General features: G+C 55.7%; 1 protein-coding gene across 10 annotated transcripts in view; it reads left to right on the forward strand.

Moving 5' to 3' along the window:
• The window catches only part of SNED1 (sushi, nidogen and EGF like domains 1), a 74,791-nt gene that overhangs the window by 34,717 nt on the left and 20,725 nt on the right, over positions 1-19,349 (forward strand). For all 10 annotated transcript variants that reach the window (XR_011463780.1, XR_011463782.1, XR_011463783.1 and 7 more), the window contains exons 7-21: positions 161-274; positions 387-500; positions 5,891-6,016; positions 6,183-6,287; positions 6,432-6,545; positions 7,031-7,147; positions 8,450-8,566; positions 8,770-8,886; positions 9,011-9,124; positions 9,328-9,501; positions 15,567-15,680; positions 16,223-16,336; positions 16,649-16,762; positions 17,551-17,664; positions 17,849-18,145. Coding sequence is in view for 5 of the 10 variants with exons in the window: in XM_070368644.1 (XP_070224745.1) it covers positions 161-274; positions 387-500; positions 5,891-6,016; positions 6,183-6,287; positions 6,432-6,545; positions 7,031-7,147; positions 8,450-8,566; positions 8,770-8,886; positions 9,011-9,124; positions 9,328-9,501; positions 15,567-15,680; positions 16,223-16,336; positions 16,649-16,762; positions 17,551-17,664; positions 17,849-18,145 (1,965 nt within the window). In the remaining 5 variants the exon portion in view is untranslated. The remainder of the gene's footprint in view (positions 1-160; positions 275-386; positions 501-5,890; positions 6,017-6,182; positions 6,288-6,431; positions 6,546-7,030; positions 7,148-8,449; positions 8,567-8,769; positions 8,887-9,010; positions 9,125-9,327; positions 9,502-15,566; positions 15,681-16,222; positions 16,337-16,648; positions 16,763-17,550; positions 17,665-17,848; positions 18,146-19,349) is intronic.

Raw genomic sequence — 19,349 nt, forward strand, 5'->3', positions numbered from 1 at the left:
TTCAGTGCCAGTGGCCGGGGACGGCCCTGGACTCCAGGGCCCGCTGCCCCCTGGAGACTGCCAGGGCCACCCGTGTGCAGCCCGCGGTGCAGGGTGGGGCTCAGAGGGAGACCGGGCCGCACAGCCAGGAGCCCCATGGCCGTGCACACTGCGCTCACAGCAGAGTCTCCGTGCGATGACAGAGAGTGTCAGAACGGCGGCTGGTGCCGGGCGGAGGGCGGCACCGCGGCGTGCGTATGCCCAGCCGGCTACACAGGGGCGGCCTGCGAGACAGGTGAGCGTGCCCTCGGCTGGTGGCTGTGGGGCGGGGCGGGGTGCCAGTGGGGCAGGGTGCTGGGTGGTCAGAGGCTGGTGTGCAGCCGAGCTCCCACCTCTGCCACCCGCAGACGTGGACGAGTGCAGCTCTGACCCCTGCCTGAACGGAGGCTCGTGTGTCGACCTGGTGGGGAATTTCACCTGCCTGTGTGCGGAACCCTTCGAGGGACCTCGCTGTGAGACAGGTAATGGCTGTGTCGCAGCTCCCCATGGGTGACGGGGTCAGCTGCCCCCTCGTCCTCTGGAGGTGGGCTCTGGTCTGGGCTCTGCTGTGCACATGCTGGATGAGGCCCAGGAAGTCTGCTCCCCTCTCTCAGGCGGATGGCCACAGTCCCCAGGCCCCGCCCCTTCAGCAGATTCTAGGCTGTTTATTGCCCCTTCTTCCTGCCCCAGAGCCCTCCGGTGCAAGGAAACAAACCTTGGGCTGATCTCCACCACACGTGATGAAGTCTGCTCACTTCTGTTCTATTGCATGTTGTTTTAAATGCTGGTTGCTCCTTGGAAGAAAAACTATGACAAACCTAGACAGCACATTAAAAGCAGAGACTTTACCAACCAACGTCTGTATAGTAAAAGCTGTGGTTTTCCCAGTACTCATGTATGGATGTGAGAGTTGGACTATAAAGAAAGCTGAGTGCCAAAGAATTGATGCTTTTGAACTGTGGTGTTGGAGAAGATTCTTGAGTCCCTTGGACTGCAAGAAGATCCAACCAGTCAATTCTAAAGTCAGTTCTGATCAGTCCTGAATATTCATTGGAAGGACTGATGCTGAAGCTGAAACTCCAATACTTTGGCCACTGGAGGTGAAGAGCCGGCTCATTGGAAAAGACCCTGATGCCGAGAAAGATTGCAGGCAGGAGGAGAAGGGGATGACAGATGATGAGATGGTTGGACGGCATCTGATTCAAACAACTTGAGTCTGAGCAAACTCTGGGAAACAGTGCAGGACGGGAAGCCTGGCATGCCGTAGGCCATGCGGTCACAAGGTCTCAGACGTGACTGAGCAACTGGACAACAGGACTCAATTAAAAGACCAACTAGATTTTATGAGCCACAGAATAAATTACGACTTCAGCATCTGACATCCCCTGACCTCCCAGGGCCTCCACCCCCGAGCCAACAATAGCTGTGCACCCATCTCCCCGGGGGTTGGGGGGTGCTCAAGACAAACTCATCAGATTTACTTTGAGTCTAAAAACTTAAGAAGGAAGTGAGGTTTTGCTACAAGTAAGATGCAGGTGGGCGCTGTGCCCTCCACTGGTCTGTGGCCAGCAGGCCACGCGCAGGGCAGGCTGTGTCCCCAGGGGACAGCGAGGCCTCACAGTGCAGAGGGTGGGCAGGTGGCAGCCCCACCTGCTGCCCAAAATCATCGTGATGTCACAGGACGGCCTCGACTGGCATCCAAGCATCAGCGTACTTAACTAAACTCATGTCAGAAAATAGATAAAGTGATTTCAGAAGATTTTACAAAGAAATCACTTTTGTACAAAGAATAATGCTAACAAAAGCAAACTGTGAGGAACAGCCACTAATACATCCACCCCAGTACAAGCTCTGGAGCCACACTTCAAGGCACAGAGGAAGCTGGCACAGAGGAAGCTGGCCAAAAACCAGACTAAAGACTGTCAAGCCTTCTGCTTCCGGCCAACGAGGACGAGCCGCTCTGGGACTCTCCCTGTCACTCTCAACAAGAAAACCAGAACAGGCACAGGAAACACCTGTTCTCAGCCACTGGACAACTGAAAGCCAGGAACTTCATTCCTGGGAGAGGAGAAGGAAGCGGGGTGGAACCCACAGCTGCCACAAGGCTGCATCAGAGCCGTTGCCAGGCTGCCCTGTGGGTGGGGAGGGGGTTCCAGACTCCAGCAGTTCCTCTGAGTCTCTGAGTCAAGGAGCAGAGATCCCAGTTCAGTGCCTGGAGGTTGTGCTGGTGCCACCAACAAGGACAGAGCTGCTGGGGGGACGGGGGGCGGGGAGGGAAGAGGAGAAAGCAGGAGACGAGCCCTGGACAGCTGCCCTGAGACCCCTTGAATCTGGGTGGGGTGAGAGCTGCTGGGCTGGGGAAGAACCACTGGGAGTGGTGTCAGTTACTGAAACTCAAGCCCACTCCTACCAGCCAGAGTAGAGCAAGCTCTTCATACCCAGGGCCAGTACTGACTAGAGTCCCCAGTGGTATCACCTTAGTGGTGGGGATGAATACGTGCTAAGCTAATGGCAGGTCTGATCTGCCCCAAGAAAACTGAAAAGAAAGCTTGAAAGGACCAGACAGCTCTGTCTAGTCAAAGCTATGGTTTTTCCAGTAGTCATGTATGGATGTGAGAATTGGACTATAAAGAAGGCTGAGCACTGAAAAATTGATGCTTTTGAACTGTGGTATTGGAGAAGACTCTTGAGAGCCTCTTGGACTGCAAGGAAATCTAACTAGTCAATCCTAAAGGAAAATCAGTCCTGAATATTCACTGGTAGGACTGATGCTGAAGCTGAAACTCCAATGCTTTGGCCACCTGATGTGAGAACCGACTCGTTGGAAAAGACCCTGATGCTGGGGAATATTGAAGGCAGGAGGAGAAGGGGACAACAGAGGATGAGATGGCTGGATGGCATCACCAACTCCATGGACATGAGTCTGATTAAGCTCCGGGAGTTGGTGATGGACAGGGAGGCCCAGCATGCTGCAGGCCATTGGTTCGCAAAGATTCAGACACAACTGACTGACTGAACTGAACTGAATTTAACCATATGTCAGAATAAAATCCTAAACTCTTTAGATGAATGTAACAGAATCCAGGACCCCAGAATACCCACCCAAAAGTTACCAGACATACAAAAGGTTAAGAGTATATGACTTACCGCCAGAAGTAAAATAGATATAAAGAGATAGTGGCCAGAGATGGCCAGAGAATCAGCAAACATAAATGTTTGATCATCCATCATGAACATGCATGTGCCGTATGTTCAAGACTGTTGAGGGAAAAGACATAATGAGAAGTAGAAGATATTAAGGAAGAAGGCAATGGCACCCCACTCCAGTACTCTTGCCTGGAAAATCCCATGGACGGAGGAGCCTGGTAGGCTGTAGTCCATGGGGTCGCTAGGAGTCGGACACGACTGAGCGACTTCACTTTCACTTTTCACTTTCATGCATTGGAGGAGGAAATGGCAACCCACTCCAGTGTTCTTGCCTAGAGAATCCCAGGGACGGCGGGGCCTGGTGGGCTGCCGTCTATGGGGTCGCACAGAGTCGGACACGACTGAAGCAACTTAGCAGCAGCAGCAGAATATATTAAAGAAGTTTTTAGAGATGAAAAACATAATATCTGGATTAAAAAAAAAACACTGGACGGTGTTCACAGCAGGTTAGACGCTGCAGAAGGAAAGGTCAACGGCCTTGAAGAGAGAAATGGGAACGATTCGACAAGCAGCCCAGAGAGAGTGACACGGAGGGCAGCAGTGAGGGGGGGCCTGTGCAGGGACGCCGCGCGCCCAGCAGTTGTGACCCTGCAGTCCCTGCAGGAAGGATGGGCTGAAGGGGTGCAGGGAAAGAGTGTGAAAAAGCAACAGCCAAACAGTTTCTAAGTCTGATGAAAATGAAAACCCAAAAGTCAAGAAAAACATGAAGAAAACCATACAAAGCCCAACATAAATCAAATTGCTGAAAACCACTACATGAACCGAGGAGTTCCAGATGCACAAGCTGGATTTAGAAAAGGCAGAGGAACCAGAGATCAAACTGCCAACATCTGCCAGATCACAGAAAAAGTAAGAGAATTCCATGAAAACATCTACTTCTGCTTCATTGACTACACTAAAGCCTTTGATTGTATGGATCACAACAAACTGGAAAATTCTTAAAAAGATGGGACTAGTAGACTACCTTACCTGCCTCCTGAGAAACCTGTATGCAGGTCAAGAAGCAAAAGTTAGAACCAAACATGGAACAACAGACTGGTTTAAAATTGGGAAAGAAGTGCATCAAGCCTGCATATTGTCACCCTGTTTATTTAACTTATATGCAGAGTACATCATGTGAAATGCCAGACTGGATGAATCACAGACTGAAATCAAGATTACTGGTAGAAATATCAATAATCTCAGATATGCAGATGATACCATCCTTATGGCAGAAAGCAGAGAGAAACTAAAGATCTTCTTGATGAAGGTGAAAAAGGAGAGTGAAAAAGCTGGCTTAAAACAACATTCAAAAACTAAGATCATGGTCCCATCACTTCATGGCAAATAGATGGAGAAACAATGGAAACAGTGACAGACTATTTTCTTGGGCTCCAAAATCACTCCAGATGGTGATTGCAGCCATAAAATTAAAAGATGCTTGCTCTTTGGAAGAAAAGCTATGACAGACAGCATATTAAAAAGCAGAGACATTACTTTATTGACAAAGGTCCACATAGTCAAAGCTATGGTTTTTCCAGTAGTCATGTATGAATGTGAGAGTTAGACCATAAAGAAAGCTGAGTACCAAAGAACTGATGCTTTCAAACTGTGATATTGGAGAAGACTCTTGAGAGTCCCTTGGACTGAAAGGAGATCAAACCAGTCAATCCTAGGGGAAAGCAAGCATGAATATTCACTGGAAGGACTGATGCTGAAGCTGAAGCTCCACTACTTTGGGCACCTGATATGAAGACCTCACTCATCAGAAAAGACCCTGATGCTGGGAAAGATTGAAGGCAGGAGAAGGGGACAACAGAGGAGGGGATGGTTGGATGGCATCACCGACTCAGTGAACATGAGTTTGAGCAAGCTCCCGGAGATGGCAAAGGAAGCCTGGTGCGCTGCAGTCCGTGGAGTCACAGAGAGCCAGACCCGACTGAGCGGCTGAGTAACAACGACAGAGGGAAAATCTTAAAGCAGCCAGAGAGAAAAGACAGACTAAAGCGTGCCAGCAGCCTCGTCCTCCGAGTCCGTGCAGGCTGGACGACAGTGGGACGACACCCGTGAAGCCCTGGAAGAAGTAAGCTGTAACACTAGGGCTGTACACCACAAACACTGTCTTTCAGAAATTAAGGCTAAACAGAGATGCTTTTCAGATGGCCTCTTGGCAGCGCAGAGGACACGAGTATGGAGACCAGCCAGGACGCAGGGACGTGGAGGCACTGCTGGCTGACCCAGCCTGACTGATATTCACAGAGACCCACATTCCTTCCAGGGCCTGCAAGCCTCCACCATGACAGACGACCCCACTGGCCATAAAATGAAGCTCAATAAACTGAAAAGGACTGTGTTCTCTGATCGCAGCAAAATTAAACTAGAAATCAACAGGAGACAGATACCTGGAAAACCCCTAGCATTTCAGTAACAGAGGTGCTTGGTGAGCACCACTTGGAGCCTCTGGCCTCAGCCAGGCCCTCGGTGCACCATCGGCCCCTCTGCACTCCAGATGCTGCTTCTGCTCCAGAGAAGGGGTTCGGGGCTGAGGGCTGCTGGGGGCCAGTCTCCAGGCACTTGGCACAAACAACAGAGGTTAACGTGCCTCCTCTCTGGCCCAAGGCCCTGTTAACCCACTCCCTGCCCAGGCCCGCTGCCAGGCCTTGGGTGACCACTGCTTTTCTTGCAGGACACCACCCAGTGCCCGACGCCTGCCTCTCGGGCCCTTGCCAGAATGGAGGCACCTGTGTGGATGCAGATCAGGGCTACGTGTGCGAATGCCCTGAAGGCTTCATGGGCCTCAACTGCAGGGAAAGTGCGTGTGGGCCGGGCCGCCGGGGTGGGGGCCCCATGGGGTGTGCATGTGGATACCCATGGAGAGGATCTGGGAGTGGGGAGAGGGGCTGCACAGCCGGTTTTATGGGACAGTGGTCAGGAGGGCGGCCCCGTACTGAGGCCTCTCTCCCCTCCGTCTGTGGCAGGAACCCCCAGCAGCTGTGAGTGCCGCAATGGTGGCAGGTGCCTGGGGGCCAACAGCACCCTCTGCCAGTGCCCACCGGGCTTCTTTGGGCTCCTCTGCGAATTTGGTAAGTGCCCAGGGTTGGGACGGGGCTCCCGTCCTGCCCTGCCCTGAGAATCCCTGAAAGCACGGTGAGCCCCGGGTGTGGGGGGCACCCCAGCCTGGTCACCCCCGGGGTCACGCGGTCCCTGGGCCTCCCCCTCGTGTGCAGAGGTCACGGCCACGCCCTGCAACATGAACACGCAGTGCCCCGACGGCGGCTACTGCATGGAGTACGGCGGGAGCTACCTGTGCGTCTGCCACGCCGACCACAACGTCAGCCACTGTGAGTGGGCCTGCCTGGAAGCTGGCGGGGGAGGTGCTGGGAGGCCCTGGGGGCAGCAGGAGGAGGCAGCGAGGGGACCTGGGGGTGGGCAGCCTGGCCACGCGCCCTGCTCCACCCGCTGCAGCCACGTGTGAGCGCCACTCGGCACCTTCCAGCTCAGCTGCTGGGACATGGCCGCCTGACAAGCGCCCGCGGAGAAGCATGTCTGCCGGCATATGTGTCAGTGCAGACACCGAGTGAGCCGGGTAGAGAGTCGTCACGTGTGACGGTGGTGACGTGCTACCAGGTGGTCCTGATACCAGGACTCCTGTGGAGCCCAGCTCAGTCCCAACTCAGTCCCAGCTCACGGAAGAGCAAAGGCAAAATCTGGAAAATTCAAAAATGTGATAGAAGAGATTCTAGGGGGGCCTCCGAGCCAGCATGAGGACTCAAGCCTGGCATCGGTTCTGGCCAGGACGTCAGGGTGACCGTCCTCTGCCCCACAGCGCTGCCGTCGCCGTGTGACTCCGACCCCTGCTTCAATGGAGGTTCCTGTGACGCGCACGAAGACTCCTACACGTGCGAGTGCCCGCGGGGCTTCCACGGCCGCCACTGCGAGAAAGGTGGGCACGGCAGGGGCGCCTCCCGCCTCCCGCCGCCACAGCGCTCTCCGCACAGTTACGGGGGGCGGGGCGGGGCGCCTCCCGCCCGTCGCAGCGCTCTCCGCACAGTGCACTCCCCTCCTGCTCACTGTGTTTCCAGTGGGATTTAGAATCACCGATTTACAAAAAAACTCAGTGTTGTCCACTCGCTAGTTCTGTCCAACTCTCTGTGACCCCATGGCCGGCAGCACGCCAGGCTTCCGTCCTTCACCATCTCCTGGAGTTGGTCAGATTCACGTCCACTGAGTCGACTTTATAAACGTAATGCAGTTGGAGAATGTCGACGTTTTACAACACTTAGCCACGTAGGAACGTAAGCGCTCCTACGCAGATACGCTGCGGGCGTCACTGCGCGCGCCCTGCCTGCCCAGCAGTCCCTCCAGCAGGAGAAGCAGCACTCAGGACTGTTTTCAGTGACCCAGGCATCCTCTGGTCAGGGCCCAGGGTGCTGGCTGCCTGGCCCCTATGCCCACGTCTGTCCTCCCGGGCTTGGCACCTGGGCCCCGTCCAGCCCTCTTGCTGCCTCACGTGTCCAGAGAGCTGAAACCTGAACCCCTGCCTCTGCCACTCCCACGGGGCCCTGAGACTGGGCCCCCGGGGGTCTGACCACAGAGCCCACGGCCTCCACACCCCTGCGGGGGAGGGCTTTCCAGAGAGCAGGCTGATTCTGTGCAGAGCCACCAAGGTCCTGCACACTTGGCCAAGGCGTCCCCAAGAGGGGGCAGAGGGACATGGCGGGGCGGGGGTGGTGGCCGGAACCTGGACAAGCGTTCTGTGAGGCCCCACAGGGCATGGGAGGGAGGCCCCTCCTGCCTCACATCCCCCCCAAGATCGTCAAGCAGGCCGAGGGTCTACACTGCTGGCTGAGCTGTGAAGGTGGGACATCCACCCCGCAGGCCAGGGAAGGCCCTCAGTGCAGGCACAGGAACACGCAGATCTGAGTGGGAGTGCCGCGGCTCCCCACTCAGCAGGAAGGCGGCAGTGGGCAGCTCTCCAGTGCTTCCCCAGCAGAGCCCGGGCAGGGCAGGGGGGTGGAGGGTGGCGGGTGCAGGGGTGGGACTCAGGCGCAGGGGGCCGGGGCAGTGGGTGCAGGGGTGGGGCGGCGGGCACAGGGCCCCCAAGCCAAGTGGGGAGCACCTGGTGAGCTCGGCCCTGGGCAGCAGCCTCAGGGGCTCTGCTGACCAGCAGCCCTGGCCTGCGGGCACTCTGGGCCAGGAGGCTGGACCCAGCTAACCAGCCTCTCTGTCTGTCTGTCCCTGGCAGCCCGGCCGCGCCTGTGCAGCTCTGGGCCTTGCAGGAACGGAGGCACGTGTAAGGAGGCGGGCGGCGAGTACCACTGCGACTGCCCCTACCGCTTCACTGGCAGGCACTGCGAGATTGGTGCGAGCCCAGCGGGCGGGCCAGCCTGGGGAGGGTGGGGAGGGGCCGGCCTGGGACCCCTGCCCTGCTCCCTGCGTCTGCTCGTCAGGAGCACCCCACAAGCCCCCTACCGCCCCTGATGAGGGTGTGGAGGGACGAGGGGAGGGACCGGAGGGGGGTGCACGCGATCCCCGGCCCTACCCAATGGGTGCCTCTGCTTCCAGGGAAGCCAGACTCATGCGCCTCGGGTCCCTGTCACAATGGCGGCACCTGCTTCCACTACATCGGCAAATACAAGTGTGACTGCCCCCCGGGCTTCTCGGGGCGGCACTGTGAGATAGGTAAGGGGGGCTCTCCATAGCCCCGTGGCCCCGAGGCACAGCTGGTGCGAGAGGCAGGATGCCCCTGCCCCCAGAGGCCTCAGTGGGGACAGTGATGGCCAATGGGGTTCCCGCGCCCTTGCAGCCCCCTCGCCCTGCTTCCGGAGCCCGTGCATGAATGGGGGCACCTGCGAGGACCTAGGCACAGACTTCTCCTGCCACTGCCAAGCAGGGTACACAGGACGCCGGTGCCAGGCAGGTGAGCAGGCCAGGATGGGGCAGCGCAGGGCCCAGCAGGGGACTGGGGAGGGAGGGGAAGAAGGAAACCTCTGAGCAGCCTGCTCTGGGGGCCGGTTCTGTCACCCTGGGACAGGCTGCACAGGGAGCAAGGGGCCCGGGTCAGAGCAGCGGGAGGCCAGGCAGGGGCCAGCAGCGCAGTACAGGGCTGCCCTGTCCTTGCAGAGGTAGACTGCGGGCCCCCCGGCGAGGTGCAGCATGCCACCCTGCGATTCAACGGCACCCGACTGGGCTCGGTGGCCCTGTACTTGTGTGACCGAGGCTACAGCCCAAGCGCCTCCAGCCATGTCCGGGTGTGCCAGCCACAGGGCGTCTGGAGCGAGCCCCCCCAGTGCCACGGTGACCGGGGCCCTCTGCAGGGGGGGGGGGAGCCACGCCCCGCTCCCTTGGGCCACGCCCCGCTCCCCTGGGCCACGCCCCGCTCCCCTGGGCTGAGCAGGAAAGCACTGAGCCGCAGTTCTGACCCTGGGCTCTGTCTCCTCTGTGCCAAGTGAGGGCAAAACCTGGTGCTGATGGTGGTGATGACCGGTCCCCTCCACTCCGGACCCTTCTCTAAGGGCTTCCGGTCCTCAGAGCAGCCCAAAGCATGAGGTCTAACACCCACAAGCCCGCTCTGCAGAGGAAGCCGCTGAGGCCAGGAGGCAGCCCAAAGGCAGAGCCCTGCAGAGGCAGATCAGGGCTTAGGTCCCACTCCTGCTCCCAGGCCTGCCCAGGCCTGCGGGATCAGACCCTGCATTTGAACAAGGCACCCACGAGCCCCCACAAGCTTTTAAGGGGTGTTGCCCTGCAGGCAAGGCCTGCCTTGAGCCAGGCACCTGGAGACAGGGTGCTACAGACAGCACCACCAGCGGTGTGTTAAGCGAAACGGAACATTCCAAACTGTTCAGACCATCTGTGTAATGGTAACACGGTCTCAGAAAGCAAAGAGCTTTCAGCAGACTAGTTTAGGGACAGGACAGCATCCAGAGAAGGGAGGCGCAGAGCACACCGCCCCCTCCCAGATGCCCTGCAAGGTGTCGGGCCTGGGCGGCCCTCTCAGGTGGAGCGTCAGAACACAGGTGCGGTCACCTGGCCTCGAGCCTGCTCCTTTACGCATGTCCTTCCAAGCCCCCCAGGGCTAGTGGTCACTGTCTAGGAGGCCACCCCGGGCCCAGTGTTGCTTCTCCTCAACATGCCATGAGGAGGAGTGGGAACTGCCAAGGAACGTGAGCTCACAAGCCAGGATACCAGGACGCTCGAGAAATGCGGCACCTCAGAGACACTGATAGAGCCCAGACAACATATACTCCTGGGAGCAGAGACGTAGAAGATGAGGAAGAACATAAACGCAGGACAAAGACACAAAAGGAAACATGACGCTGGCCGTAAAAATAGAATCAAAAAGTGATGTTCAAAAGAGGCAGAAATAAGATGCTCGAAAAACTGTAACAGTAGGAGTGGCAGATGCAACTTGTAAATGGGAACAAAGACGAAGCTAATGAGCTGAAAGGCCAGTGTAAGGAGCTGTGCCAGAGAGACGAAGGGAAACACTCACAGATTAGAAAGGAGGCGTGGGCTCTGAGGAGGGAGTAAGTGCTGACACTGAGGCAACAGGCCCCCAAGAGTGACACAAATTAAAATAGGCTGGAATGTTGCAACAACTATGGAGCTAAACTCCCGGAATAGCTGATAAATGAGCAGAGATTGAAAGGGCCTGCAGAATGTCAAACAGGAGGAGAGAGACACGAGACACAGTATAATAAAATGTAAGAAAATCAGGAGGAAAAGATCCTTAGAAAAAGGGACAAGAAGCCACAAGGGAACAAGAATCAGATTGGCACCAGACTTCTTATAGAGACGTCAGGAGTGAGGTAATAAAACGGCATTTTAAAGATAGTGAAGCGACCCATTCAGTTAGGGTGTGGACAGTTAGAAAACACCATCACACTCACTGTGACATCAAGGAAGCTCCAGAGAGCCCATAAAATCGTACCTCTTAACTCATTAGAGAGCTGAGGATGCAAAGTTTTCTCACAAGGAAGCACCAGGCCCAAACAAGTCCATGGATCAATCCCACCAAACCGCCAAGAAGCAGCCTGCTGCAGTGCTACACAGGCCCTCCTGGGGAGCAGAAAGTGTGTGTGCCACCCACTCTTCAAGGTCAGGACAACCTTAAACCAGCACCAGACATGGACAGGTGGACAGAGTAAAGTTATGGCTCCATTAAACGTGAAAACAGATGCAGAAATCTGATGGTCTGTAAAGACTACATATACCATAATGGGGCTTCCCAGGTGATGCCAGTGATAAAGCAGCAGCCTGCCAATGAAGGAGACCCAAGAGACGTGGGTTTGATTCCTGGGTCAGGAAGATCCCCTAGAGTAGGAAGTGGCAACCCACTCCTGTATTCTTTCCTGGAAAATTCCATGGACAGAGGAGCCTGGTGGGTGACAGTCCCTGGGGCCACAGAGTCAGACACGACTGAGCACACACAGCATTCTTAAGTTGGGTTGTTGTAAAAATAGTTGATATTAGAAAAATTTGCTAACCAACTAAAAGAGAAAAGTCATATAAGAATTTCAATGAATGTATAATAAGCATTTGACAAAATTCATACCTATTCAAGTAACAAATTCCTACCAAGTAAGAATTTTAAAAGCACTCCTTATCCAGATAAAAATATGATACACACACACCTTTCTAGTACCACATGGTATAATACAGGACTTATTGGAGGGAAAACTTATAAAAGAGAAATAGCAGAGCCCACAGAGCCCCCCAGGTGTTCATTAGCCCACAGGGAGATGTGCTTAGACCAGGCATAAGCTAGGCTGAACACACAATTCCACTGAACCTCACCAGTTACACGCCACATATTTAGAGGAATGAGGACAGGTTGCGTTAAGAGGGCTATGGGATTGCCCTGGCGGTCATGGTTAAGGCTCCGTGCTTCCACTGCAGAGGGCACAGGTTCAGGCCCTGGTCAAGGGAGTTCTGCCTGCTGCATGGTGAGGCCAAAAACAAAAAGGAGAGGAAGCTGTGGACCAGTGTTCCCTGACCCTCATTATACAGGAGGAGGATCTGGAACTGAAAAGCTGCTCTTCCGCCGAACTGACTCAGACGTGCCTAGCTACCAACGAGGAGGAAGGAAATTAGCTTCTGAGGCAGTTTTATGATGGGTCTCATCTAACCTAGAATAGACATTATCCTAAGTGGAGAAACATTCCCCTTAAAATTCAGAACAAAATAAGGGTGCCCATTATCACCAAGTCTAGTCAACAGTACATTGTCAGTAATAGCCTATGCAATAAAGTAAGAAGAAGAAAGCAAAGTCATGAAAACACTAAAGGAGGGAGGAGAAACATCAGTGTTTACAGCCAATACGGTTGTCTCTCAACCAAAAGAAAACTCTATAAATGATAGGAAATGTAATATGTTTGGTGAATATAGGTTATAACAAAATCCATTGCATTTTTATGAATCAACAATAAATGATTAAATGACATATTTTTTATAATTAATTATAAAAAGACATGTGCAGATGAAACCAAAAACTGATTCCTTGAAAGGATCAATAAAAATAATAAGCCTCTAGCTAGACTGATCAAGGGAAAAAATAAAAATTAGCAATATCAAAATAAAAAGAGATATCACTTAAGACTATACGAGCATTTAAAGGGCAAGGAGATACTGGGAACAACTTCAGGCCAATATATCTCACAATGTAGAACAAGTGAAGAAAGATGCTAATGATACAACTGACACCAGAATAAGTGGAGAATATGAAGAGCCTCGTGTCTATTACGGAGATTTAACTCGTGGCTAAAAACCTCCCTGCAAAGGAAACGGCAGGACCAGACGCTTCTCTGAGTTCTGTCAAACCCTTCAGAAGGAATAACAGCACCATCCACACGGCTCTTTCAGAGAGTGTAGGAGGAAGGGATCCTCCTCAGCTCATCTCACGAGGCCAATATCGCCTTTGTGCCGAAACCAGAGACGCTGCACAAATGAAGGTACAGGCCAACAACATTCTTCATGTGCAAAGCACAGAATCCTAACAAGACGTTACTAAGATCCAACCCAGTATTACATCAGAAGGCTAATACAGCCTGACCTAGAGGGATTTATGTCAAGAACAGTTTAACCTTTGAAAATCAGTAAATCTAATTCACCATAGTAGAAAATAAAGGAGAAAACCATATGATTGTCTTAATAGATGCAGAAAAAGTCATTTGACAAAATTCAACTATTATTTTTAAAATTCTTAACAAACTAAAGAGTAGAAGGAAATTTATTTAACCCGATCAAAGGGCATCCATGAAAAAGATCAACAGCTAACAAAGTGCTTACGGGTGAAAGAGTCCCTGCCGTCATCAGCAGACAGGCAAAGGTGTCCGTTCACCAGGGCCTTCCGCCACTGTCCTGGAGATCCTAGGCCACACAGAGGCGAGAAAAGGAAGACAGCACGTCTATCGGGCAAGAAGTAAAGATGACACGATCGTGCACACAGAAAATCCTAAGAAATTCTACAATAGAAGCAACAGAACTAATAAGTGAATTCAAGCAGGTTACAGGATACAGGGTCAATACACAGAAACAATTATATTTTCATACTGTAGCAGGGGAGACTTGGAAAGTGAAATGGAACAATGCTATATACAATAGCATCAAAATGATAATTTTTATATATATGAAATGAATTATAGACATAAGTGTAAAAGTTAAAACTATAAACTTCTGTAAGAAAACAGAGAAAATCTTCTTGACAACTGGAATAAAACGGTTAGGTACTCAGAAAATATTACATTGTTTCTCCACTTCTCACCATACCCAACAATTAGTTCCAGATGTATTAAGGACTTAAATGCGTTTTTTTTTGACTATGTAGTTTTGTGTAGGAAATGTAGGTTAACTATCTTTTTGGCCTTAAGGCAGGGAAAGATTCCACAAAAACAACTAAATATAAAAGGAAAAAATGGACAAGATGACTAGTTAAAAATTAGGAAGTTAAATTCCTTGGCCTTAAGAAAGTTGGGCTTCCCTTGTGGCTCATATGGTAAAGAATCTGTCTTCAATACGGGAGACCTGGGTTCGATCCCTGGGTTGGGAAGATCCCCTTGAGAAGGGGAAGGCTACCCACTCCAGTATTCTGGCCTGGAGAATTCCATGGGCTGTAGAGTCCATGGTGTCACAAAGAGTCAGACGTGACTAAGTGACTTTCACTTATGTATATATGTTATCTACACATATATGTATATACACATACATGTTATGTATAGTGTCTATGTATACACACACATAAACGTATAGAATCAACCCAACAGGTAAGACACATAAGTAGGAGTGTCACAGTAGAAAACAACATTCCCTCTGTCAGTGAAGTGCGAAATGCTAATCAGCAGTACAGTGAGACACATTCAGTTGGCAAAACTTCTGAAGTCTAAAAGCCCATACTGGTGAGAATGTGGACAGACAGGGTTTGTTCTAAACTGCTGGAGGGCGTGTAAACGGGTACAAGCACTCTGAGGGCAGTTTAGTCGTTTGTTGAGCTGACCCCCTTCATATAAACTGTGTCCTAGCAACTGTACGGCTTGATAATTGTAAATTGAGGGAAAACTCTACACCAGGAGATGTGAAAGACACAGAAGCTTTGTTTCAACAGCAAGAAATCTAAACCCAACCCCAAAGCCTACCAAACAAGAGAGAGAAAGTATGGTATAATCACCCTGAGGAATATTACACAGCAATGAAGAGAACCACCCACAACATAGAAACATCTTATTAATATAACGTTGAGTGAGAAAAGAGTACGTTAACCACAATGTCCTATAAATAAAGTTCATAATAGCAAAATTGCCCAGCATATTGGTAAAAATTTAAAACTAAGGAGGCACAGAGGGGATAACCGTGGAAATTCAAGTCACAACAAGCGGGATGTGCGTGCGAGCAGATGAGCCGACACTCCTAGCCCCAGGTCAGGCGCCAGCCCTGGGGTCATTCTGTCAGTAGCTCTTATTTACTCACTTACACGTTAAGCATTAAGAGTAGACTGTTTTAAGCTGAACGTCGTTACTTCAGGAGCAAAACCCCCAGCTTTTAAAAACTCCACCGTGAATATTTCACAATGAAGGGCCAGCCCCCAAGCGTCTTGGGCTCATACACGACTGTTACACAATGGCGCGGTGCGGTCCTCAGGAGCAGCCCCAGCCCCTTCCCAGAGGTGCATCTCTTCCCCTCCAGGGCCCTCCTCGGGTGCTGGCCTCTCCCGGCACCTGGGGTGTCGTAGACTTCTGTCCAGAGCCTCTTGTCAAAGCTCACGTGCATCCCTCTTAGTTCGGCTTCAAGTCATCCCTGCTAACAGCAGCAACACTGCTTTTTTCTTGGGGTCTCTCCTGGCGCCTGGCACCCGGGCTTTCCTCACTCAGAAATCGACGAGTGCCGATCCCAGCCGTGCCTGCATGGGGGCTCCTGCCAGGACCGCATCGCCGGGTACCTGTGCGTCTGCAGCCCAGGGCGTGAAGGCACCCACTGTGAGCGGGGTAAGACAGTCCCGGCCTTCCGTGGGCCAGCCGCTCCCGCTGAGCTCCAGCGCCCCAGCACGGTCCCCTTGCCCAGCCACTCCTCTCCCTGTGCTGGGGTCTGGCTGGGTGCTGCCTGCTCTCTCGGGCCCCTGCTGGCTCTGATGTCCACAGGGACGGCAGTTTATAGATACACTTGCCTCTCGTCCCCCGGAAGCACAGACTGCAGCTGACAACAGCTGACCATGACCCTCCTCCCTGCCTCCCGCAGACCCTGGCTGGTGGAGGGCGGGGGAGGTGGGGATGAGGACCCAGGGCCAGAGAAGGTGGGGTGCAGGGGGCAGATTCCAGCCCTGTGTCTGAGCCAGAGTAGGGGGGAGGCTCCATGAAGCCTGCTCCCTCACTCCTGTGCAGGCCAGGTGGCCGGAGAACCTGGGTAGTGAAGGCAGCAGGGGCCCGACAGGCTCTGTGGGCAGAGTGAGGGCAGGGGAAGCTGAAGTCTGGGGCACAGGAGGCCCCGGGGCAGCGGCCATGCAGCCTCATGTCCGTGTCCCTCTCCTCAGAGACAGACAAATGCCAGGCACAGCCCTGCAGAAACGGAGGCACCTGCAGGGACCTCCCGGGGGCCTCTGTCTGCCAGTGCCCCCCCGGTTTCACTGGAGTCCACTGCGAGACAGGTAGGGGCTGCTCTCGGGCTCCCCGCGTGCTGGGCCCTCACCCACACTCGTGATACCCTGGACACCTGGGAACACCTGTTTCCAACAAGCACAGACGCTGGGCTGCTCAGAGCAGGGCGTGGGGACGGTGCCCGGGGACAGGCTTGTGGGGGGCGGGACCCCAGCAGGGAGGACAAGGGGAGGGCCAGGCCCCTGCCCGCCTCCGCCCCCAGCGACCTCGCCCCACCGTCCCTTCCCTTCCTCCCGCTGTCCTCTCCTCCCTCCCCCAGACACCCCCTTGCTGCCCTGGCCGACTCTCTGGGTGTTCTCCAGAGGTGGATGCCTGCGACTCCAGCCCCTGCCAGCACGGAGGCCGCTGTGAGAACGGTGGCGGGGCCTACCTGTGCGTCTGCCCAGAGGGCTTCTTCGGCTACCACTGTGAGACAGGTGGGGCTTGCCACTCCCCGCCCCCTGCACCCCCGTCCACCCGCTCCACGTCCAGCCACAGGCCATGCCGGCCCTGGAAGGGCCAAGCTCACGGCCGCCCCAGGGGCCTGGCGCTCCCAGCTCCTCATGGCGAGAGCCCTCGCTCGTGAGCCTGTTTGGGCCCCTTGGGGACCGGGCAGGGGACAAGGCCTCCCCTGGCCATGGCCTGCAGTAGCCCCCACCCCGCCGCCTGCCACCCCGGCACCGTGTCTCCCTGCTGTGCGTCTCCCCAGGGCAGGTGGCCTGATCTGTGCTGTTTGAGTGTCCCCAAGTGCCCCTAAGCTGGGCCTGACCAGCACCGCTCAGATGTGCAGGGTGGACAGGTCCTGGGCTCCAGCCCGGCTGCAGGGCACAGGAGCCGGCCCAGCGACGAGCGTAGTGTGGACAGTTTGTGGCCAGAGTACCTCACCGGGGCGGGGGGCCCTGTGGGCCCTGGCTTGGAAGCCCGGGGCTGCGCCCCAGCCCTAGCAGACACAGGCTGCGGAAGGGCCGGTGTTCTCAGCTGCTGCCCAGGAGTGGTCACCTTGGCTTGGCTGGGGGTGGGCCAGCCTGGCCTCTCCGTGGGGGCCCTGGCAAGCCCTGCCCCTCCCCCAGAGAGTGTCCCCCATATCTGCTCCCCAAAGAGCCACCTGGGACTGCCCACATGCATCCCACAAACACACCAACACGGGACCAGCCCAGGGCCAGCATCGAGGGCCCGGGGGAAGGCGCCCGGCCAGACATCCACTCACTGCTGCCTCCCCCCGCAGTGAGTGACCCCTGCTTCTCCAGCCCCTGTGGAGGCCGTGGCTACTGCCTGGCCAGCAACGGGTCCCACAGCTGCACCTGTAAAGTGGGCTACACCGGCAGGGACTGTGACAAAGGTAAGGCGGCGAGGGCGCCAGCGTGGGGGCTCCGGTCCCGCCTGAGGGCTGCAGACACCCCGCGGGGCAGGACAGGGAGCCGAGCGTCCCCAGGCCCAAGGGCCAGACACCCGCCTGGGGGCCGGGACTTGCCCGGCCGACAGCTGACACCCCCCTTCCCTTGTTCTTGACCGAAACCCTGAAGAGCTCTTCCCACCAACGGCCCTCAAGGTGGAGCAAGTGGAAGAGAGTGGGGTCTCCATCTCCTGGCGCCCCCCCGAAGGCCCAGCTGCCAGGCAGCTGCTGGATGGCTATGCCGTCACCTACGTGTCCTCGGACGGCTCCTACCGCCGCACAGACTTCGTGGACCGGGGCCGCTCTGCGCACCAGCTCCGGGCCCTGGCACCCGGCAGGGCCTACAACGTCTCTGTCTTCTCGGTCAAGCGCAACGCCAACAACAAGAACGACATCAGCAGGCCCGTGGTGCTGCTTGCCCGCACGCGTGAGTGGCTCGGGCTGCCCGCCCCCCGAGGGCCCCGCCCTGGCGTGCCCCCAGCAGGGTGCCCGACCCAGCCGAGAGGGCCCCTCCTCTGGAGGAGAGGGACAGTGATGGGGGATGGAGGGGGCTGGGGACTGCAGGGGGGGCCCCTGAGAAGGGGCTGGGACTGCCGTGGGGTGAGGACGGAGCCTCCCCGCAGGCTGGAGCAGAGGCAGCCGTGGGGCAGCAGGGAGGCCGTTTGGGTATGCTGCCCTGAAGGGAGCTGTGCGGAGCAGCTGGGCTCAGCTGGCTTGTCTGCTCCTGGGGCTGTGTGCGAGGGGGAACCCCGGAATACTTCCATGATGTGGGTTGGTGGGGGCTGGCCCTGGGAGTCAAGAGATGGGGAGGGCAGGCTGGAGGATGGAATGAGAGCTGGGCAGTGGCATGACCGCTGGGCATGTTGGGAGCCCCTTGAGGGTGGCTAGCAGGGGCGGGGCAGGTGGGCACAAGTGGGAACAGGCTGGTGCGTACACAGGTGGGCACATATGGACAAGTGAGCATGGGCGGGCAGGTGAGCACAGGTGGGCAGGTGGGCACGGCCAGTCACGGGAGCAGGGCAAGCGAGGCAGGCATGGCCTGCCGGCCAGGTGAGCAGGAAGACGAGGGTCCTGGAGGAAGAGGGGAGCCCCTTCTCGGGTCCCTCGGAAGGAATGCGGCAGGCATCCTCCGCGGATGCCGACAGCCAGGACGCTGATGGCCAAGTGTGAGGAGGGACGAGGCCTCAGGGGGAGGGACAGCACACGGGGCCAGGAGGGTGGCTGCAGCATGTGACACAAGAGCCTCGGGGGCTGGGGACAGGCAGGGCCATCCTGAGCCCGGCTTTAGCAAGAAGCACTTTTGAGGCTGCTCGAGGTGGGCTCTGGAAGGAAGACAGCCTCCCCCGTGCCATCGGGGTAGGGGTGAGGCACCACTTCCTGCAGACCAGGGCTCGGCACTCTGGGAGCTGGGGCACCCCCTCAACTCCCTCAGCCAGGGGTTCGTCCCCTTCCCTGGTGTCAGTGAGGCCTCTCCTGGCTTCTCCCTGGCAGGCCCCAGGAGCCCCCAGATGGTGCAGAGAGTCACTGTCAGAGCCACCAGCCAGCCAGGGAGCCAGGAAGGTCCCACCCTGCCCCCTGGCAGGCCAAGACCACGCAGGGCAGAGCCTGCAGCAGCCCCTCTGCAACGCCCC

The sequence above is a fragment of the Bos mutus genome, chromosome 3 (assembly GCF_027580195.1).
Source record: "Bos mutus isolate GX-2022 chromosome 3, NWIPB_WYAK_1.1, whole genome shotgun sequence".
Classification (NCBI taxonomy): Eukaryota; Metazoa; Chordata; class Mammalia; order Artiodactyla; family Bovidae; genus Bos; species Bos mutus.